General features: G+C 38.6%; 1 protein-coding gene and 5 non-coding genes across 6 annotated transcripts in view; all 6 read right to left on the bottom strand.

Moving 5' to 3' along the window:
- LOC141428767 (dynein axonemal heavy chain 10-like) overlaps positions 1-23,191 on the bottom strand; it is a 37,533-nt gene that overhangs the window by 7,645 nt on the left and 6,697 nt on the right. The window contains exons 7-34 of the mRNA XM_074088773.1: positions 22,589-22,720; positions 21,558-21,628; positions 21,281-21,356; positions 20,721-20,809; positions 20,037-20,211; positions 19,413-19,559; positions 18,814-18,906; positions 17,825-18,015; positions 16,422-16,620; positions 15,120-15,367; positions 13,604-13,748; positions 12,990-13,103; positions 12,371-12,554; positions 11,787-11,933; positions 11,180-11,262; positions 10,579-10,705; positions 10,169-10,411; positions 9,771-9,940; positions 8,949-9,136; positions 8,231-8,392; positions 7,761-7,961; positions 6,900-7,191; positions 6,102-6,260; positions 5,773-6,009; positions 4,884-5,020; positions 3,928-4,044; positions 2,218-2,366; positions 650-759 (exon numbers count right to left, since the gene is read on the bottom strand). Coding sequence (XP_073944874.1) covers positions 650-759; positions 2,218-2,366; positions 3,928-4,044; positions 4,884-5,020; positions 5,773-6,009; positions 6,102-6,260; positions 6,900-7,191; positions 7,761-7,961; positions 8,231-8,392; positions 8,949-9,136; positions 9,771-9,940; positions 10,169-10,411; positions 10,579-10,705; positions 11,180-11,262; positions 11,787-11,933; positions 12,371-12,554; positions 12,990-13,103; positions 13,604-13,748; positions 15,120-15,367; positions 16,422-16,620; positions 17,825-18,015; positions 18,814-18,906; positions 19,413-19,559; positions 20,037-20,211; positions 20,721-20,809; positions 21,281-21,356; positions 21,558-21,628; positions 22,589-22,720 — 4,386 coding nt within the window. The remainder of the gene's footprint in view (positions 1-649; positions 760-2,217; positions 2,367-3,927; positions 4,045-4,883; positions 5,021-5,772; positions 6,010-6,101; positions 6,261-6,899; positions 7,192-7,760; positions 7,962-8,230; positions 8,393-8,948; positions 9,137-9,770; positions 9,941-10,168; positions 10,412-10,578; positions 10,706-11,179; positions 11,263-11,786; positions 11,934-12,370; positions 12,555-12,989; positions 13,104-13,603; positions 13,749-15,119; positions 15,368-16,421; positions 16,621-17,824; positions 18,016-18,813; positions 18,907-19,412; positions 19,560-20,036; positions 20,212-20,720; positions 20,810-21,280; positions 21,357-21,557; positions 21,629-22,588; positions 22,721-23,191) is intronic.
- LOC141429322 (5S ribosomal RNA) lies at positions 6,293-6,411 on the bottom strand. Its single transcript, XR_012451519.1, has one exon. It is a non-coding gene; the product is annotated as a 5S ribosomal RNA (ribosomal RNA).
- On the bottom strand, positions 8,073-8,191 carry LOC141429323 (5S ribosomal RNA). The gene has a single exon (XR_012451520.1). It is a non-coding gene; the product is annotated as a 5S ribosomal RNA (ribosomal RNA).
- Positions 9,983-10,101, bottom strand: LOC141429324 (5S ribosomal RNA). Its single transcript, XR_012451521.1, has one exon. It is a non-coding gene; the product is annotated as a 5S ribosomal RNA (ribosomal RNA).
- Positions 10,895-11,013, bottom strand: LOC141429318 (5S ribosomal RNA). The gene has a single exon (XR_012451515.1). It is a non-coding gene; the product is annotated as a 5S ribosomal RNA (ribosomal RNA).
- On the bottom strand, positions 12,819-12,937 carry LOC141429325 (5S ribosomal RNA). The gene has a single exon (XR_012451522.1). It is a non-coding gene; the product is annotated as a 5S ribosomal RNA (ribosomal RNA).

Raw genomic sequence — 23,191 nt, forward strand, 5'->3', positions numbered from 1 at the left:
TGCTTTCGCTAGCCGAGTTGACCTAGGTAGCGGTACATTGCTCCCCCAGAATACGCGGAGCGGCTCGAGCTACGCGTGATGCGGCGCTCGGGGCGGGATTCTCCAGCATCGTCTCCTCCGCTGGTACCCCTGGGGTAGTATGTTTCTCTTTTGTCCCGCTTTCATACTTACGTCTCGCTACTAGTGCTCCGTTAGCCATTGGTAAGTATATAGCTATATACATAGCTGCCAATGTCCGCCCCTCACGTGACACTGATGGTCGTGTCGGACGTGGAGTTAGATTTGTGAGGGGCTTATTATTATTATTATTATGGGCGAGTTTCAAGCGTGTCTAAATTTTCATCCATTCCCCATTGCCACTCCAAGCGCGCTCGTAAAGGATTATTTATTCTGAGCATGTTTGCCACACTAAAGATAGTTATAAAGATAGCTGTCGCCTCTTATGCTATTTAGTGGCACGAATTGTATCCGAATACAATCGGATTAAGTATCCAATCTGCAACCCGCATAAGAAGACAATAAAGTGTATTTTTATTGGTGTCATCAATCAATTAAATCCGCCCACATCCACTGCTGAGTAAAGGTCTCTACATTTTCACGCCACTTTGCCCGGTCCTGTGCTAGTCATAACATTGGTGTCAACATTTACCTTTATAGCATGGTTGACAATTTCTTCGGCAACGTCTTGATACTTGTGGAGCTCCATGGCGAACATGTTCTCCAACGTAAAACGCTCCGGAGACATGTCGAAGTCTTGGTCTATGTGATACAATAAATAAAGATTAATTAAACTAAAAAATACAAGAAGGCAAGGTCCTGATTGGCTGATGTCTGACACAAACCTTACATTTACCCAGAAAGTTGTTTTTCATCACACTTGCTCGTAAACAGTGTCGTAACATGCAGGCTACCTTAGTTGCAACCCCCCAAATAAAACCCTCGACCATAATGTGCTTGTCATGAAACCCGTGGTCGGTAAATGAGTCATTGCGCGTACACATTTTCTTGCCATGAAGCCCAAGGTCGGTAAATGAGTCAGTGCCCGTACTGATGGTGCTGCGCGCGCTGCTGCAGGACTACATGGACCACATGCACACGCACGTTGCGGCGCATGCTGCGGGAGGGGGAGGTAGAGGGCGACGTTGCCAAAAGCACAGCCTAAGGTATCGCTAATATTTGGAAGAATTATATTTTTTCTTTTACAAATATAAAATTTTACTTGCAAATGTGATGAAAAACATTGTATGTCGCACGGGCGGTACTATAATTACAAACATCGACTCATTAAAGCCCTCAGTCTTCGACTTCGGGCTTCTAATAGACTCTCGTTCGTAATTCCTTATTTACCGCCCTTAAGACACAATGTACTATTACAAGGATAAAGCTTGCAAAACTTTTAAGGGGTAGCAAGTTCAACAATAGGGATGAAATAGCGGACGTAAGAAAAAACTACTAAGACAAAGCACAATGCTGGTAAAGTAAACTTTCTCCTTTTTATGATAGTTCCTTATATCAGGAAAAAAACATTCAAGATGATTGTCACATTGGCCGGTAACCTGCAGCGGCGTCTTTAGCCCATGTAGCGCCCGTGTGCAATTATTACTTTAGCGCCATCTAGGAAGCGCGCGGTCAAAATGGAATAGGTACAAAGTGCCGCAGCCGACGCCCTAAGACCACTGCGCCCGTGTGCAACGCACACCCTGCACTATAGGTAAAGACGCCTCTGGTAACCTGACATTAGTCTTTAATGTCAGCCGTACAACTGATTTTGAACCTTAGGGCGGTAAAGAAAGTTCTTAAAACATGCGTGGATGAAAATTGTTAAAAGAACATCTTATTTTAGGGTGACTCCCTTAACAAATTGCAAAACATTGGGTTACTAAGAATCAAATAATCGTCCGACATGTTTCGGATCCAGCAGAAATCCTTTCTCGCGGAATGCGTCGCGTGCGTACATGGAGCTGTGCCTTTTCTCACACTACTCGACGTTTATATAAAACTAGCCGCTACCCGCGACTCTGTCCGTGTAGAATTCAGTTTTCAGTATCCCGTGGGAACTTTGCAATATTCCGGGATAAAAACTATCCTATGTCCTTCCCGACACAAACTATCTGTATACCATCCAAATCGGTTCAGCGGTTTAGACGTGATGAAGTAATAAACAAACAAACAGACTTACAAACTTTCGCATTTATAATATTAGTGGGATATACGTACTAGTTTTATGCATGAGCTCTTTCCAATGGCGCTCCCTCATGGCTTCGTTTTTCAAGGAGACCATGAGCGGCACCACATTCTTGAACTGCTTCATTTTGAGGTCGAGCATCAAACCAGTGGGGGCCAGACGAACGGCCTTGGCCAGCCGCCTGTGAAACAAGTATACATGTAGAGCTTGTCTAAGCTAAAATGGCGCATTCTTCACTCAACTAAATCAGTTCATTATGGCTAGTTAGATAGCAAATTTTACAAGTAAAAGCCTGAGTCTAACAGGGAACTATATCCCCGTAAGATTCAGGCGTTTATTGTAAGATTTGCCGTATAAGTAGTCATATTGAACTGATTTAGTTGAGCGAGGGACGCGTCATTTTAGTTTAGACAAGCTCTAGTGTTAAGTGTCCGTCAAGTGAGATTGATGCCAAACAAACGTAAGGCTTATTTTATATATAAAAAAGTGTTTATACGGGACAAGTAAAAATATACCCTTACTCGTCCGAATTTCACTTGTCATACCAACGTTTGCTATAAAATATATAGAACTGTGCTGTTTTCAGGATTTTTTTAAAATGTCATCTTATAGAATGCAGTAGGTTAGGTTAGGTTAGTTTAATATCAACTCTGAATAAAATACTAATTCATAAATAAATTACTTTATGGCAAATGAAAATTATGGAAAACGATACATTCTGGCATATGAAATTCGGACAAACGATAGAGAACCATTTTTTATTGTATTTTTATCTTCAATCAAAAATTAGTACTACTTTTTGATCGTTGATTTTTATTATTACACTATGGGTATAATAAGATAACAAAGCGCGTCCATTTTTTGTAGTTTACAGACATTAAGGAGCTGTTTCACCATCCATTGATTAGTGTTAAGTGGCGGTTAGGTGTGATGCCGTCTCTCTTTGTTTTGTTCGAATAGACGGAGACGGCATCACATTTAACCGTCAGTTAACACTAGTCAATGGATGGTGAAACAGCCCCTTAGTGTTTGTAAAATTTAAACATTCACTAATTCGTTATCTAAATGTCTGTAAACTACAAAAAACTTACGCGCTATGTTATCTTATCATATATCATAGTGTAATAATAAAAATACAGTAAAAAATATATATTATTCCAAACGGTTCTATTGTACCAAAAATGTATATGATAACTATGTATACAACAATGGATACTGTTTTGCAACACTGAGTCAACCCACTGTCATTTTGCAATACAATGTCAACTGGAAAAATACTTTTCTAAGGGTTGATAATATATTGCAGAATAAATCAGGGTTAACACACTATTGCTTAACAGCATCAAATTATTGTATTGTAAGAACAATGCCGGTATTGTTCTGAAACTCATACTTATATTCACTCTTAACCATACTCGAACCATCACTCTACAGGTGAAATAGAAATACATACATTACATACAGAACCACTAGCATGCTTTTGGCTACTCTAGTTGCCTGTCAACGCTTTTATTTTGTTATATGAATAGACTCAAAATTCAAAGCATGTGATTGTGAATTATGATTACCCAATTAAAGCTTTTGAAAGCCAGTCGAAAATTTTATTCAGTCATTTCTGTAGCAATATACGTGGTTTTATACAGCTTCCAAATAGTATCTCAAATTTTCACGCCGCCCTAACACTGTAAATTGCAAATATCTTTGGTTGGTAAGGAGCCAACATTATGTCGCTTATCGCTTACCTATAATCCTTGAAGAACTGTTCGATCCCGTCGACTAACGCCTGTGGGTTGAGATTGACCCACAGGGTCTTGGCCCACACCATCCGGGCATTTTTCTGGGCTTTGTATATCTTGTACCTGCACAGACCATATAATTAAAAAAAAATCTTTAAAATTGCATCGTGATCTTAATTTGCATTGTATGACGAATGCCCTAGCAAAATAACATGTGCATAGCTCGGACAGGTCATCGCAAAATCAGATATCAAAATAGGACAAGATTCAATAGAGTCGTAATACCTAAAATTGTGATTATCGTAATTCAACGTGTGTGTGATCTGTTTAGTCGCCTATCCGTCATAGTTTTGTCAAATTGGCATTCATGAAACAGTTTTGTGACAATTGAAATTACTTAGTAAAATTATTTACTAAATACTGTCACAACCACTTTTTATGCTCAATTTTGGGCTACCGTTATAAATTTAATTGAAAAAAATAATTAAATTATACTGTACATAATACGACTCTATTAATCTTGTTATATTACCGCGTAGATAAAGCGGTAAAGATTTTTGGATGGATTCCGTAGCAATACAGGGATGAAAAAATTATAACGAAAATTGAGCCGATTTCTAATAGTCTGAAGAAATTACCCACTCTTACATCAGAGGCCTTATTGTTTAACGCACTCGGAATCACAATCGCTTTCACCGCTTCCTTTTGTTACACGGAGTAAGATGAGAATATAAAGACATGGTGAATACGATCGCGAACGTCAGAGCGTTAGACAATACGGCCTCTGGGCCCAGTTCCTTGAAGCATATAAAACACTAATAATATTAGCGTTTTGTCTCATTTTCTCAAACAATTCATGAGACAAAACACCAACATTATTATAGACTAATATGCTTTGAGAAACAGGGCCCTGGTGTGACTGTGGTCAAACCCAAGCGTATTGCATAAAAATAGTTGTTTACACTTGGTCCATGGCGGCGAAGTCAGTTTTAGCACGGACGAAGTTGGAGAAGTCCGCTAAGGGGTTGTCGAACAACTGCTCGGCGGCTTGGAGGACCTTCTTCCGAGATTCTAGCTCGTCGAAATACTTCACGTATTCCTGTGGTCGTAAAAAACAAGCAATTATTTACTGAATGGTCAGTAAAACACCTATAAAAGGTATCACAAAATGGTTGGAATGGCTGTATTACATTTCTCAAGTTTTCTCAAGGAAGTTTTAACTATGCATCCTCTGTGTTACTGTTATACTAGCGCTTCACTTTGCAATTTTTCTTGAACATTCGCCACAGTGAAAGATGCGCTATATAGTTTCTAGCGAGTGAGTGAGACGGAGATGCCAATAGTGCAATGCGAACATGAACGGCCAGGGGACGCGATTTCAAAACGTTTCAGGTCTATAATTCCGAGGTCGATCCGAATTGGTATCCCGTGTGTACAGAATAAGTAGGTACCTAATACAGCGAGGCATTGACAAGCTCAAAATTAAATTAACAGTTTCATGGTAGCGCCTTAAATACCTAGGTACTTAGATTTTAGCTTTTTTTAGTTCTTCTGTTTTATTAAATGTGTTTTTGTGACCCCCGCGCAGGTCTATCCGTGGCACCATAGCTCCCAAGCCGATGGATCGATTTTGATGCGTTTTTTTTTAATGGAAATCTAGTTTAAGATCGTTTTAGCCGATTTTGAAATATTGAACTTTGAAGTGACAATGACGATGGTTTTTCAACTTTTGTAAATTGTTTACTTTATAATAATAATAAATTCTTTTGTTTTCTTTATATTCTGGAGGATTTTTCCCATGCTTGCGGGCTGACCTAGTAACATACCAAAATATTACTTAGCAATACTTGCCTCCATAAGCACCAGCCCTCCATCCATATCTTCCCCTACGGTACCCGGTCCCTCTGTATCGAACTTCTCGACAAAATCGTCCAACTCTTTCAAAAAGTTGGCAATTTCAACAACGCTCAGTTTGGAGAATTTGTCCTTGGTTTGTTCTAGGGTGTTCCCTCGGAAGATAGCGGTCTGGTACAGGCTTCCCCAAGTCGTTTGGAGGTTCTTAGCGAACTCTATATCCTCTTGTGACACCTGTTTAGTATGTAAATTACAGAGTCCAGTAGTAGCTTTAGGAAATTTTCCTTCCTTATTCTTGTGTTAAAAAAATCTGTTTCTTTACTTACATCCAATCCATGTTGATTCAACATATGAAATATATCTTGCATTCCTCGGTATCTTACTTCTGCGGTTATCGTCATCTGTTGTACTGTCGCAATACTGGCCATAACCATTTTAAAGTCTTCCAGACCCTTTATATTCATGTTTATTGTCATACGAAGATTCTAAAAATAAAATGGTAACAAAAATAGCAAAAAGCCAACGGCACGCGGTGTTCCCAGGCGGTCACCCATCCAAGTACTGACCGCGCCCGACGTTGCTTAACTTCGGTGATCGGACGAGAACCGGTGTTTTCAACGTGGTATGGACGTTGGCGACAGTTTACGTCAATTTTGTTTTCAGTTTGCTAGTGATAGATAGTGTTTTTAAGTGAACAACAATATTTAACCAAATGTGAAGCAAACACGCTTATGGTACATTGTGCGGGTGCTCGCATTGGGATAAAGTTTATACAGTTCGACACCATAACGTACGCCAGTAGTTATAATTAGGGGCTGTTTCACCATCCATTGATTAGTGTTAACTGGCGGTTAGGTGTGATGCCGTCTCTTTTGTTTTGTTAGAATAGACGGAGACGGAATCACATTTAACCGTCGGATGGTGAAACAGCCCCTTAGTATGAATGTTTTCCGCTGTAACACGAAAGTTTATCATACATTTGTATCGGTGATTTTCGTGACACTGCTGATCTTTTAGTCGTGAACGCTATGTTCGTTCATTCTTTTCCAACTACACAATGCATGAAAAAGAATAAAGTATGTAAAATGAACTCTTTTAAAATAAATAAGAAAATTTATCCTTACCTCAATTTGATTCTTCAAATCGTGCATTCCCATTCTAGTTTTAGAAGCTATACAATTTCCTAAACAGTTCTTCCACTCTTGAGCATGATCCTGTATTTGTCCTATGATTGGTCTTAAATTAACTCTTATAGCACCAACATCAACAAATTTGACGTGATTCTCTAAATCAGCTATGATATCTTCAAAGAAGAAGAATTTCTCGTCATACTTAAATATCTGTTCGTATTTCTGTATGTATTTTTCGCAGGATAGGTTCTTGTCAAAGGCCCAGAGATGTTGGTATTTATGCCACCTGTTAAAATTAATATTTTATTTGACCTTGTCGGCTACTAGGCTCATGTCCTTAAAAATTCTAGTTAGTTCGTTGGTAAGATTATCAATAGTAGGTTGTACAACAAGAGCATAAAACGAGCCATTTTACCCGAGACGTTCATATAGCCTATAGCCATATAGGATAAACACGTCGAGGGAAAATGGGTTTAATGCTCGAGTTTTACACTGCTTTTCACTTCGATTGAGAGGAACTTAATAGCAACAGTGGAAACAATTGTTCACTTACTAGGTACCTTTTATTTTCATGCATTGATAATAAAATTACATTTTTTTAGTTTAAAAAAATATATTGAAACTTTTTTCTTTGTGGCTATACCTGATTACCTTGGTCTTAGACGAAGATTTTACTTTATGCACTAGAGCATAAATACCAACTTTACGAGCATAAGAAGTGAAAATAATATTGGATACGTATTTTTTTTACCCAGGAAACTTTACACCCAATCATGCAGGTAATAGAGAACCATCTACGAAATAAAGTATTTGTCTGAATAGGAATGATTGAAAAATCGAAGTAAAAAATCTCACTTTTGTATATAACTATTGATATCTTGCATTAGTCTGTATATCGTGTCTTGTATGAGTAGAGTGACGTCATTGATCGCGATCACGCGTAATATATCTTCAAAATATGAAAAAACATAGAATTCATTTCCTGTCGCTTCAGCAATGCGTTGCGGTGCACAAGGAAGGCAAGTGGCTTTCATCCATCGGGGAAAAGCTGTAAGCCTGAAATGAAAGAGATTTTTTTATTTATTCCAAACACGACACTAGCTATAAAAGAAGATTCAGATGAATCAAGAAACTCCACATTTCTAAAGTCATTTAAAAAAAGCAAAAAGCCAACGGCACGCGGTGTTCCCAGGCGGTCACCCATCCAAGTACTGACCGCGCCCGACGTTGCTTAACTTCGGTGATCGGACGAGAACCGGTGTTTTCAACGTGGTATGGACGTTGGCGACTAATAGGCTAAATTGTTAAGTCATAATCGATTTTACCTGTTAAAGAAATGCCTGACATTGTATCCCAGGATATTGCAGACTTCTGCAGGAGTGGGTCTAACAGTGATGTCAGGTGGAACTAGCATGGCGTCTACCTGGAACATTGGTTCCTTATCGTTGAGCATCTGTTCGAACATTTCGAGATTTTCCAGAGTTAATCTACAAAAAATGGAAAGATATCTATATAATGTAGTACGTTATTATTTCTATAAATAAACAAACATTAATAAGGGTTATTTTTGTAATAGCTTGATGCCTCGTACCATGCGATTTCCTAAATAATCACGTCAATTTAATGTAGATGGCGTTGCTACAACCTAATTCAAAATATATGACTGTATTTGCAAAAAGAATAATTGAAACTATGTTTCTATAGACATTTGAATTCCAACCTTGCATATTACAAAGCCAAAAGAAGAAATAAATTTTGAAAACCAGGGACTAGTAACGCTATCTAGTTAAGCAACGAAGAACTAGTACTAAAACTTGAAAACAAGGAACTAGTTACGCCATCTAGTCTAGCAGCGAGGAACCAGCACAATTTTCATAAAATACGAAAGTTAGAGAACCGTGCGAGTTCGAGCTTCCCTGCAAATATACTGAGCGGCAATAAATCTGGCCCTCAAATGTATGCAATAACAAGTAATTTTGTATGAAGAGTGGGCCAAATTTTGTGCCGCTGAGTATATTTAAGGCAAGTAGGATCATTTCTTACGTCACAATACATTTGAAAATCTTTTTCTCCCAGTACGTGTAATAAGCAGTCATGACTTGCGACCGGCCACTGCTAGAGCCAAGTATCAGATACTCAAGCTTCATCAGTATAGGCCCGATACGGTCGTAGATGCGAGACAATACGGCTATGCGTTCTAGACGCTCGTTTTCAACTTCGACGAAATATGTCTGGGAACAAAATTACATTTAAAAATTAATACAAACAAAAATTTAGATAATATTAAATATATCTAAAATATATAAAAATAATAAACATATATTAAGTCAGCGCGATGGATTAGCGTGCTTTAATAGTTTTGTTCTGCAAGTCTGTGTCTTTTTTACTTTGCTTGAATGGCAAAGGCATGTTATTCAGAAAGTACCTACAAGAGCTATATTAAATGTAAGGCAACTATACTGAGCGGGCCTTAAAATTTATGCAATAATAGATAGTTTGCTGTGTAGAGTGGGACCAAATTTTAGCCGCTGGGGGTATCTCTGCAGTTACATTGTAATAAACAATTATATCTGTTATCTCAACCCTTAAAAAGGTAAAGGCGATTTAGCGACCACATGCATTGACTTGGAAATTCAACCTTATTGTTTTAGTATTAAGTTACAATATCCATTATAATCATAAAAAAAACCACTAGCTTTAAAAATATCCTTCGTCAGGTATGTATTCGATAGCTACTTGTGATTCTGTGGTAGTATGCTCCACTTAATTACCTTAATTATAAACGTAATAGTATAATAAAGACTGTACCTTGACGAAGTATTGCATCATCATTCATGTTGACTGCATGACAATTTCGAAGCTTACCTTGCAAGGATAAAGCCATGTGTCATCAGGTTCGTTAGTCACGGGATCGACATAATTTTTAGGTTTCACGATTGGGAATAGATCAAACAACTCCATCTGATCTAATAGAAATTGTATTTCTTTCTCCACCATTTTTAGTTGTTGCCGAACGGCTTGTAGTGATTTTTCACCTGTGCAAATATGTTTTTTTATAAAATAAAACAAATGCAAAAAGCCAACGGCACGCGGTGTTCCCAGGCGGTCACCCATCCAAGTACTGACCGCGCCCGACGTTGCTTAACTTCGGTGATCGGACGAGAACCGGTGTATTCAACGTGGTATGGACGTTGGCAACACCAGTTCTAAACTTCACGTTCATATTGCAAAAACAGTATTTTTCTTCCTCCAACTATGTTTACCTTTAGTGATATCTTTGATATAATCATTTATCCCCAAAGCAGTCCACGAGAGTCTAGTAAGGCCGGGCATCACGTGTCGCTCCATGTCCAAAAGATGGCGTTTCATGAGAAAGGTTTCCGAAGGGCTGAGAGAGCTAGCGGTGTGGTTATACATGACGATGATTTCGCTTAGAGCTTCTAATTCGTAGTACAGACGGGCCTTTTGCATGGATACATCGCGTATGTTCGCTGGAAGACTGAAACCTGTAAAAATTCGCTCATAATAACTTCCAAAATAGCCACAGCAGGAAAGTTTGTGGATTGCTATCACAACTGTTCTGCTATTTTTCGAATAGAATTAGTTTCATGCGTATCTGATTGCGATTGTTATGAAACTTCACTATTATAAAACTGCTATTATTGTTCCATACCGAGCTGTTCCATCAGTTCAGCCTCGTGTATGACGAGAAACAGGTCCTTGTCGAATTGTGGTTGAAATTCTAGGCCATATTCCTGGACTAGTTTGTGGACGGTTAGATCACGCCATGTCACGTCCATCTAAAGATAACAAGGAAAAGATTATCAGGAACATCTTAAAAACAATTGGTCATGAAGTTGCAAATAAACGTTTACAGTGGAAGTTGAAATAAAGCTGTGAAAAAGATTTTAAAGTCTTCCAGACCCTTAATATTCATGTTTATTGTCATACGAAGATTCTAAAAATAAAATGGTAAAAAAACTGCAAAAAGCCAACGGCACGTGGTGTTCCCAGGCGGTCACCCATCCAAGTACTGACCGCGCCCGACGTTGCTTAACTTCGGTGATCGGACGAGAACCGGTGTTTTCAACGTGGTATGGACGTTGGCAATTGTTCAGACCAATTTGATATCCTTATTTCGCAATTATTGGTTTGAATCTAACACTAATATTTTGAGTTTCTCTATACATAAACAAAAAGGTAAGCAACAACAACGGTGCGAAAAAACTAAATGTAGCAAAAAAATCTCAATAAGTAATTATAACAACATTTACCAATCCCTCTTTCGCAAGAATAGACACAGAGCTCGGAGATCTCACGTTCTCATAATGCTGACCCGGGATCCTCATCAGCATTACTGTGAAATACCAACAATACATAATAATTATCAGTAATTATTAAGTACAGTTCGTGTAATATTTTATCTTTTTTGATGATACTTCACGAGTATAATTTAAAAATCAGCCTACCTACTGTTGGTACGTTCATGAATTTGGTACCAAACAAGTATCAAATATATATATTTTCTACGAGAGAAGTTGCAGAGCTGCTGCCATCTAGGGATTAGATTTAGCAAGAAATTGTTTACTCTCAATCGACGACCACTTGTATGTGATTAAATTACGGTCCAACTTATAAATAATAAATTAATAATTATTTAATTTCATAGTGCCCGACATGTACAGTTCTACTGTTGTAACTTTGATAAAATTCTGTAGAAATCGAGACCGCCTATGCCATCTAGTTTGTAGTTCAGGAACCAGCACTAAAGTTGTTTTATCGTTTATCGTATCGTTAAAGTTTTGTCACAACAGAATGAATTAAATTCACTACCAATCACTCTATTCATTATTTAACAATAAAAAAATCATTTTTACTTACAAGCTTTATCCCTTTTCCGTTTATCGGCGATCTCTTTGTTGACGATGTCCGCGGGTCTCAATGAGGTGTTCGAACCTTTTTTCTTGGCCACGTGAGCTCGCCCCGCGGCTGTCAGCTGCATACCGCGTCCGCCAGATGGCGCTGAATCTAAACAAAGCATAGGATTTATGCTAGCGTACGTCTAAAATTTAGTCACAGTGCTAACTAATAGTCCTCTATCTAAATCAATATTATCTAAAGACGATCGCATCGTCAACGCAGAAATTAGTGCGAGTCTCGATAGAGTATTTCTGATCAATTATCGTCCAGACTTATATTGGTATTTCTGACCAATATGCGAGTCTCGATTGGACGCCGGAAGCTAAATAAACTAAGTAAATAATAAAGATTAAAAGTTCAATTGCGTCAATATTTTTCTCTAAAAAAATATATCTTCACTTACCATAATCCCCAATAGAATCAGCTTGAAAAATTTGAAAAAAAATTGTACAATCATAATTTGTCATTACGGAAGCAGGGCGCAGGTGTTAAATTGTAAGAGCACTCATTTGCAAAGCAAAGAGTGTTATAAATAACGTATTTACCATCATCTTCTTTTTTGAACACGACGCGTAAAATGTTCTTCTTCATCATATTGTCGACAAAATCAGATGCGCCCTTCACCCATTCCTTGAATTTGCCGTCCTCGTATTCTTTGATGAGCTTAGAAAACGCTTTGTACTGGAGAAACGCTTCCTTCTTTTGTTCGCAATCGTTTAATTCTGGAACCTGTAGGAACATACAAAACCGAGGTTCGTACGAAATAGCGTTGGTAAAGACTCGTCTAATAGTCTTATTTTGTCAGATTCGGCTTAGCTTTCATGACTGTTCGATGTCAGTTCTTAAAAAAAAATTCAAGCACGGACCCCAGTCCGATTAAAAAAATCAATTTTAGATTCTAAGCTTGTAATGTATTTTAAGTCCATCCAACCACTAAAATTATGTCAAAATTCAATTGCGACATTTGCAACGTTCAAAAAAATTACACCAAAAAGCCAACGGCACGCGGTGTTCCCAGGCGGTCACCCATCCAAGTACTGACCGCGCCCGACGTTGCTTAACTTCGGTGATCGGACGAGAACCGGTGTATTCAACGTGGTATGGACGTTGGCAAGCATTGATTCAAATAAAGGCATCACAATCTTTTTTAACACGTGATCTTACCGTTTGAAATTTCATGATTGGTTGTTTCATTCTGTTGAAGAGCGCTCTCGCCCAGTAGATAGCGCCAGCGACGGGTGGGTGATTTCTTAGCAGAGGTGGATTCTTGCGAAAACGCTAAAAAACAAACAATTATACAGTTTTTTTATATCAAATAGCTGGCAAACTAATAAAAGTACTATTTCACGCCGTTATTCTGTGGGAGTGTGGTAGTAACCCGGTCGAGCCACGGCCTATTCGTACTGCAGCCAGCAAGTGGTTACAGTAAGGCTCTACCACACCTAAAAACACTTGCGCAACCAAAAATAAATCTAAGTAGAAAAGAAAGATTCACTAAAATAATAAATAATACTAATTTAATTTATTGAATCAGGCGTTACTTTGCGGAGGTCCATATAAATGAACTAAAAGAATTTCAAAAAATGATAAATTTTATTTTTTTATTTTTTTATTAGAATTTAAAACAATTTGCGGGTGAGCAAGGAAATTCTTTTAGTTCAATAATACTAATTCCCATACCGTTAACGTTTGATTTTGTGCCCAAAATATTTTCAGCATTTGCACCTAAGGCAACAATATCCCCCCCCCCCCCCCCCTACCACTTCATAATAACTTACAGTGAACTTGTCCTCAATAGCGGTTATCTCCTTGATGAACTGTCGCATCACGAGATCGAACTTGGTAGCGAGCTGCCGGCGGATCGACGGGCGTGTGTCGAACTCTAGGAACTTTAGTAGCACGTCGAGAGCCTCTTCTGACGACCTGGGGATAGGATAACAGCTTCTGCACGACAGACAAGGTAATTGCTTCGGTGATCTAGATCAGCGGTCGGCAACGCGCGGCCCGAGACCTATCTCCATGCGGCCCGCGACTGCTTTGTAATATCACTTATAGTACCTAACCTACCTACAATAGGATAACTAGATAGATCTTATATATCTAGGTACAAAATTATCTTATAAGTGCCCGTCTCTATTTTTTTTTTTCACTATGTGGCCCATGTATGCCAAAATGTTGTCGACACCTGATCTAGATATAGCGCTATTAGATGCTGTAATGAATAATCGAAGAGCGAACGTTGAACAAGAAGTTGCGAGCGTGACTAAATGTACATCTTTTCATTAGTATAAAACAACACCATTATGTACTACCACCGCACCGCACCGCAGTTGAATACGACGTCGGGGACGGCGACTCAACGGGGTCACGCCGTTTTGTCACCAAATTAGTTTAAAAAAAAAAAATTATAAATTATATGTATGTTTATGTTAGTCTGTAAGGTATTTATTGTGGCCAAGTTGCCTGAAATAAATGAATTTATTATTATTATTATGTAATAGCAGACAAACCAGCAGACGGTTCACCTGATGTTAAGTTATACGAAATAATGATTTACGAAGGAACTCGGGATTTCACTCATTGTCCAAAGGGTAGACACCGTTTTACATATTACCAGCTACACGACCTAGCTTCGCGTGGGCGATAACGCTGTTGATTAGAGGCTTTCGTTATTTTTCTCACTTTTTTTCAAAGTTGCACCCAAGCGAAGCGAATCAATTTAGTGACATCTTGCACAAATGTCTATTCTGCCCTCCTAAGCCAAAAGGCGCTATCTCAAAAAAAAACAACACTTGGGCTATTAATTGTAGTTACCATTTTATTTTGTAGCTAAAAGCAGAGTTTAGACTTGCAAGAAAAATCGTGCAAGTTGCATTACATTGCGAGGCCGTAAAGCCAACGAGTTTGTAGTGGGCAATCGAGCGCCGCAATGTAATGCAACTAGCACAAATTTTCTTGCAAGTCTAAACTCGGCTTAACACATTGTGCATCACTTGGTATAAATAATTCAAAAGTTTTTTTTTTTTGAGATAGCGCCAGGCTTGGAGGGCAGTATAAAGCTTGAAACACACAGAGAGCGGTGGCGAGCACGGCACGGCATGGAGGCACCTAGGCGGTATCGGTTGTAATATTCGAGCTAACATGAAATAGGCCACACAGAATACCGCGCGGGAAATAAGCGTGGCGCGGTATTCTGTGTGCCCTCTTTCACGTTAGCTCGAATATTACAACCGTGCCCGCCTCCGCGCAGCGCCGCACCGCTCCGCCTACGGCGGCAGCGTGCTATAGTCTCACCTCAAATTCCCGAAGCTAGAATTGATATAATTCTTCGCCTCCTCTTCTAGATACCGCACCTCATTCCAGAAATCCCCCATAATGACGTCCCAGTTCTCCTTATTGTCGTACACGAACACGCTGAAGTCTATGGTCCTGATGGGGAACACGAGGTGGACGACGCGCTTGCGCACGTCGTCTATCTGGGACGGGTCGCTTATGATCGACGCTAGCTCCATGCCGAATATGCGCTCGAAGTCTATCAGGACCTGGTGAAATAATAATAATTAAAACTGCACTTAAAATATTACACCTCCATGACAACACCTATATATTTTTTATTTCAACTCCAAATTTGTTACTTTTACGGTCATCCCGTAAAATCATATCGAAACACACTGAGACATGGATGCACAGAAAATTCAGAAAAAGACACCAGCGCTGGGGATCGAACCCAGGTCTTCAGCATTCCGTGCTGCGTGCCATAATTTTTCCTATGCACACATGTCTCAGGTTGCTTATTACTAAGCTACTTAAGCAGCAGCAACACCTATATACCCCTACAGAAGTCAATATTATTACTATTATTAGACACTTGCTCGATTGTACGCCGATTATTCCTAAGCCCAACTTTACTACCAGAATACAGTCGAGTTCATAAACTTGTGAGCAAAATTTTGATCAAAAATATCTGAACACGACTCTATCGTTAGTGTGTTCAGATATTTTTGATAAAGTTTTTTCTCACAAGTTTATGAACTCGACTGTACAGCACCCAAAAAAACAATCAAACGAACACTTAAACACACAGCAAAATTCAGAAACATAACATGTTTAACACATTGGTAGCTTGATACTTGGCTTATGCCCGTACCTACCTTGTTCCAAAAATAACCGACTCAATGTCGAAAAACTCTATGGTATTTCAATAATAATAACATAATAAATTATTTCTTTGTTCAAAACACAAATGTATAATTTAATTACAATATGAGCCCTGGAGACTGAGTTGGTTTTCACTGTGTTACAGTCCCAAAGTGGATACCCTTATCATATCATGAACTTTGATTCGTTGTTAAGAACAAACAGACTTTCAACATTGGCGTGCATTGGGCCGATTCCAGAATAGGCAGTTGGTAGTTTGCGCCACAGCAGCGCACCACCAGGGCCCAGTTTCAATATTAGTGTTTCGTCTCATTACCTCATACAATTTATGCGACAAAACACTAATATTATTAGCCCAATATGCTTCGAGAAACCCTGCTCCCTACTCAATATGCACGCCATAGCATATAGGCAAGGACACTGTCACACCAAGCCTACCTGTATGACATCGCCCAAGTCTCTCGCCACCTGGCCGATGTAATCAGTCCGTGTAAACAGTAAGGGCTGGTCAAACTCCCAGCGGGCGCCTTTCCCGCTCAGCTCGATGTTGTTACGTGTCTCTTTGTACAGGATGTGCCACATCTCCATAATTTTTTGACCAGCTCTGGCCAGAGAGAGCACTTCTTCGTTGGATTTGCTGAAGACGAATATCATTGATAACCAAATCTGAAGAACTTATAGTAATGTAATATTGGTGATGTGATGTAACACTAACCCCCTGTTTCACCATAAATAAATAAATGTGTAAGTTCTGCGTGTCTCGTAAGATAAAACAGGCTATAAAAGAAAAATCATGAAGAATATTTTGGTCTCAGGTCAGACAAATAAAAATAAATAGGATCAGAAATAGGATTGATCTTACCAAATTGGGATGTCCCAATTTTGACAACATATAATAAATCGAAAACCATTTGGAGAAATAGGCTTTGTGAAGCGTTTTCAGAAATCAGATTCCAAAAATGTGATAAACTGAATTAAATAAACAAATTTAAGTAATGACCCTCATTTGACCCCTGCAGTGTCTCGTCACAAGGAGAAATAAATAGAACTATTTGTCATGGTTCATTTAGGACCCTAAACTGTGCTTGAATTATTGTCAAATTGTAATGCCACAGAAAGTTATGTACGACCTGAATTTTCTAGGCAATGGAACGTGGCTGTCTCACTGTGACGCCATCCAGCGTATTTCGTAAAAAAAATAGAAAAAATTAATACTCATCTAAATTCAAAAACAATGAAAATGGTATCTTAAAATATCCTATTCTTTCCAAAAATAAAATAAAAACTATAGCTTATGTTTTTATTGGTGCATTCCAATTAAGAGGCTGTTTCACCACCCGTTGATGAATTTTATTTGACGGATAAATGCGATGCCGTCTCTGTTTGTTTTATTCAAATAGACAGAGACGGCATCACATTAATCCGTCAAATTAAATTAATCTACGGGTGCTGAAACAGACCCTTAATTTGGTAAGATCCGACAATAATATTTGTCTGACCTGTGACAAAAATATTTTTCATGATTTTTCTTTTATAAGTAGCCTGTTTTATCTCACGAGACACGCAGAACTTACACAAAAATTCTATGTTTATTGCGTTTTTCTATTAAACTGCCATTTTGCAAGTGCTGCGTTTAAAATTGAAGACAAGGTATGTTTTGAACCACCGATGGCCGCGCCGAGTATCCGAGCAGTAAAAGCACTGGCGCTCAGTTCACGGTTGGCTTTCCGTTCGAGCTCACCTTGAAAAGGAGCCACGGATAGGTGTGAAACATGTCGGGCATACCCCGACCATACATGAGTGACCCGTGCATCTATTTTAACAATTAAGTGATAACTTACTCGAACAGCTTGTGCACATTCAGGAACCGCTCCAGCTTGTCACAAAGGGCCCAAGATATCCTGAACATGAGCGGCACCATGGTCTCGTCCGTACGGTACCCTTTTGACAGCACCCACATCATGTAGATACTCTCCACTAGTTCCGGCAGCATATCAATCACTTGGTGCAGTGGGGAGTCGTCTTCTATCACCTATATTTTTTATAGTCACAGTGAATAGGTCTCTATGGCTCGAGATCATTAATCGCAATTGTTGAAATCTGCACTTATTAAAAGGTGAGCTGAACTTTTTTTAAAGGAGTACATACTTATCAAAACTGCACTTCCTAAAATTATTGTGCAAAAAGTGCACTCTCCTAAATTTCATCATCATCATCATGTCAGCCGAAAGACGTCCACTGCTGGACGTAGGCCTCTCCCACGGCTGAGTGGAGAGCATGGTCTTGTGCTTTCCGCACCAACCAGGTCGTCGCCTCCTAAATTTACACTATGAAAATATACAGTTTTGAATACAAGGATGATTTCACAGTTTTTCATTACTTACATCATACCGTGCATTGATCTTTCTGAAGTGTTTTTCGGGTAAGCTTACGATACTAGATAGAGTCTATTCACAGGAAATGGATATTTTGGGAGTGTACATTTTGAGGTAGATAAGTTCACATTTTGAGAAGCTGCAGACTCTGGGAAAGCATGTTTAACTTAAATCTATCGAAAGCACACATATCGGCCGATCATGGAATTAATGCCTTACTCACAAATACATGCAAAACACTCGATCTTCACAAATTATAATTGAATACTTGTAGGCGAGTGGCCGCCGGTTCGCACTGATTCTAGTGTTAAATTTAAGGGAAACTTGGAGAGATAAAAAACAGCCATGAGGTGAGCAGTAAATGTAGTATATTAAGAGAAAAGAACGACCGGAAAATGACCGGAATAGTACCAACACAATAGCAGCACTCTGTTGGTGTTGCCAACAATACTTACCGTGAAAAACCGCATCAGAGTTGACAAGAATTTCAGATTGTCTCCGGCCAGGTTGTACTGATCCACCAATCTTTCTTTGTAGCTCTTGAAACTCTGTATAAAACGATATGATAGGACATATGAATATGACCGCAAAAGTTTTAATAAAATATATCAATCCTACTTTATCCTACTAAGTATACTAATAATATCCTCCTAATGTCATTCTGATGCGATTTAGACGAGATTAGGTGTTGAGATAATTTACGCCCTGCGGAAGGACATAAGATACTTTCATTTACTTATTAAAAGAATAGAAAAGGAAAATCTAACCCTTTACACTCTTTGAAGCTCAGATTCAATGGTATATTTTAGTGATTAAGAATTTTCAAATAACAATCAAGAACGTTTCGCAAAAAGTTTTTAAATTTAATTTACGATCATTCTTTAGATCGCGGTAACCAAAAATTTATTATCCGTACGAACTAATGAGGACATTCTGGACGACTGTTAATTAACCTTTTTTTAATTTACCCTGTACCTGCAATTGATTTGCTAATGGAGGTCGATAAAAACGTGCAATATTTTTATGAAATATTCTAAAATGCTACAACAATTACGTCTAAATAGGTCGGATCAGCTTTATTCAGCAGCCCCAATATCTTGACGACCATAGGTTGTTTCAGTTGCTCCACCAGCAATGAAAGCTCTGCGTCCCGCTCACGCCAATACTTATATTCCGCTACTGGTCCCTCCCCTTCTCGAGTCTATGGACAAAGATTAAAAAAAAAACAATACATTATTAATTTATTACGTTCATCCTGGAAATGTCTGAACACAAAACAACATACTTGTTGTTGTTGTGTGTACGGCGCGTGTATGAAGGGTGTGTCTAACGATATGTCTCTAGGTTGCATACGAATCAATAAATTGGTTTAAACTCAGCATTCATAGTCTCTCTGCATCAGTTCTGCCCATCAAGTGAACATCGTTATGAGCGAGTTTGATCTTTGATATATAGCATTTATTGCTGCGATCAACTAGTGAAAAGAATCCTCTCAGGCGGTGTGAACAGCCAACAATCAACTATAAAATTATGTTTCTTTTACCAACGCAATCCAAATCTTTTGTCCCTCTCTTGAGAGATAATAGTCGATATGTAGTCGCTTCCCCACCCTTGGTGGGACTGTAGAAGTGTAGAAATGTAGGAGTGTGGGAGTGTAGAAATGAGCATGAACACTTACCTTCCCCAAGCAGGCAGTAATAGTATTGTCAATATGAGTCTCCCACATAGCGAGTGCTTCCTTCAGCTGCGACACGAACGCCGGGTCTTTAACGTCTAATATTGCTTGTTCTTCCGTCAGAGCCGGTATGACCGGCATGGGAAGCTGTATCTCGCCTTCTATGTGTTCTATCGTCCTAGAAATGAAGTTTAAGGGTAAATCAACTATTTGGTGTACGTTATTCTGCCCCGTCTGAGACGTCAGACACTCGTCGATACACTTTGTTAGAAAAATGTTTGCAATGCTATTAGCACAAGTAGCTCAGGAGACGTTACCATGGCAACAAGGCACATTAAAAAGTTGATTGACCCTAATTAAAATTGAAATCACCTGTTTTAATTTCATAGGTTTATCGACTTTAGTGCACAACTGTCTGCATCCAATGAAGGTCTTTGCAGCCGAGTCGAGGCGTTAGTCTTCCATTGGAACCATTTCACATACAATTCGACGTAAAAAGCACCAACAAAATCACAAGCAAATTGCAAAACACAACAATACACAACCTACAACTACACAACGAAAAAAAAAATGAAAAACTAAACACAGTGTTTGCGTAGACCTGCTGGCATTTCTATTACTCTTATTATTTTGTGATTATCTACAAATCGAATACAAACAATTAAATAAGTAAAAACTTGCACTAACCAATCAACGATTCCGACTAGTTCTTTTATGTCTCTGCTAACTTCTTCAGCTGTGCTCTTCTGTTCACCTTGTTCGCCTTGGAAATCATCCTAAATCAGTTTAATAATGTTTATTTATAACATGTATTTAAAATAATGCATGCTTATTATAGGTATCTACAATATGTATCAATTTGTATAATTTAATTAGAAGCAAAAAAATATCTAACATCTACTTTTATAACTATAACAAGTCACATAAAAATGAACTACTTAGGTAAAAAAAAATATAACAAAAACAATACAAATTCAAATTAAATTTAATAAAATTAAGTTATAAGTACCCAAATATTATTTTCCAACATAGACTTAACTACGACTACGAGTACTTACAATTTGTATAATGATGACTTATAGTATACACTCACTGAACCGAATCGTGTAACAGGGTGGAACCTTCGTGCTACTAAAGTCATTTTGACATCCCATACATTTCCCAAAGAAATCATATTGAAATTGATTATGAAAAGGTTCCACCCTGGTTACGCGATTTATTTTCCTCAACTGTACAATTGTAGTTACCCCGTCGGGACCTAAGAAGACGTCTCTTTGTTCCTCAAGCTTAGATGCTTCAGCTGATGAGCGCATGTTTTTTATTCTGCAATAAATAATGTGTTAAAGCTAATACTGACTGCTGGGCCCAGTTTCTCGAAGCACATAAAACACTAATAATATTAGTGGTCTCATTTTCTCATACAAAATATGAGACAAAACACATATTATTATTATACTAATATGCTTGAGAAACATGGCCCTGAATACACCATATCGTGATAGACCCTAAATATTATTATAATACCTCTTCTCAGCGTTTTCGCCTCTCGCTATGTTGGACATTCTTCTGTAGTCGGATGGACGGAGATAATTCACCTGTAATTTAATTTAAATAATAAAAATATTAGTTTATTGACGACTTGTGAACCTGACTTTTAGCTTTGAAGCTAGTGGTTCCCGGTTCAAAGCCTTGTAGCAACCGGGGTGCCTACCTCGAGCGGTATTTTCACAAGGCGCGAAACTCAATTAAAATAAGTACCGGGGCGACCGAGCTTTGCTCGGGCTAAAACTCGATAAACTAGACCGATTTGTCATCCCAAAAACCCCCACATACCACATTTCATCGAAATCGTTAGAGCCGTTTCCGAAATTTTGATTATATTTAATTCTTATGTCACAAAAATCACACCCACTCGATCACAATCAACACAACCTAAATAATCGACCTATAATATTGTGACATTTTATGAAGAATTCATCTTAGCCGCTGGAAAATGGATGCCATATCTGGCCCGGTAGTAGATCCGGCGCGGCGCTGGATGGAGGTATGACGAATATCAATGTTCAAGACGCTCTTATCATTTAAACAGACTCTTACAGCCCGTCTACTACGCTACGCGCGACCGGCGGTGCGGTGAAATTTTTCTGCTTTCATTGCGTGTGTTGCTAGGTAACTACTGTGCTGAGAGCGTATCGGGCCCACAATGAATAGAGAAAATGTACGTCGGTCGTGCCCAGTTCTTACTGGGCGGGGGACTTAAATATATAAATAATAAAATAAAATAAATATATGGGACAATCACACCAATTGACCTAGTCCCAAAGTAAGCTTAGCAATTGTGTATGGTACTAAGCAACGGATAAATATAATTATATAGTAGATCATACTTAAATACATATACCCGAGAACAAACATTCGTATTTTCATACAAATATCTACGGAATCGAACGACCTCAAGCTTCGTAGTCAGTTCTTTAACCATCATCTGGTCGTGATATGGACATTAAGGTAATCTACATATATACATACACTTTAGTACTAGTAGTTCGAAATACCTGTGAAGCAGTCTCATCCATCTTATGGTGCGCCCCCGCAAATGAGATTTGACGAGACAAGTTACTGTTAGACGACGTTTGGTTCATCACAGTGATCTCGCGGAATTGCTTTTGGAATAATGGTATGAAATACTGAAACAAACACAAGCCAGGTAGGTACACATTACCGAAAGACGGGAATTTGGTAAGCTGAGCATGTGGTTAGCTGAGAATGTAGCTGAGACTGTGCTGACACAGAATGTGGTTAGATGAGCATATGGGTGAAGACCAAAAAGTTGCACACCGTTAAAGCTGCGTTGGCTACCTAGTTATAAATTTCCATTGTAACGAAAATTATCCATACAAATGTATGACAAAAAGTTAATCCATACAAATGTATGATTAATTTTCGTCTCACAATGGAAAAAGTTAATCTATACAAATGTATGATTAATTTTCGTGTCACAATGGAAAAAGTTAATGGAAATTATAACTACCTGCTAACGCAGCTTTAACGGTGTGCAACTTTTTGGTCTTCACCCATTTGATTTTGCGTTTCAGAGGGTCTACTCCGAAATTCTAAAATCGAAGTTCGTATCGTACCGTCCCTTTCACTCTCATATT

Source organism: Choristoneura fumiferana, chromosome 6 (assembly GCF_025370935.1).
Source record: "Choristoneura fumiferana chromosome 6, NRCan_CFum_1, whole genome shotgun sequence".
Classification (NCBI taxonomy): domain Eukaryota; kingdom Metazoa; phylum Arthropoda; class Insecta; order Lepidoptera; family Tortricidae; genus Choristoneura; species Choristoneura fumiferana.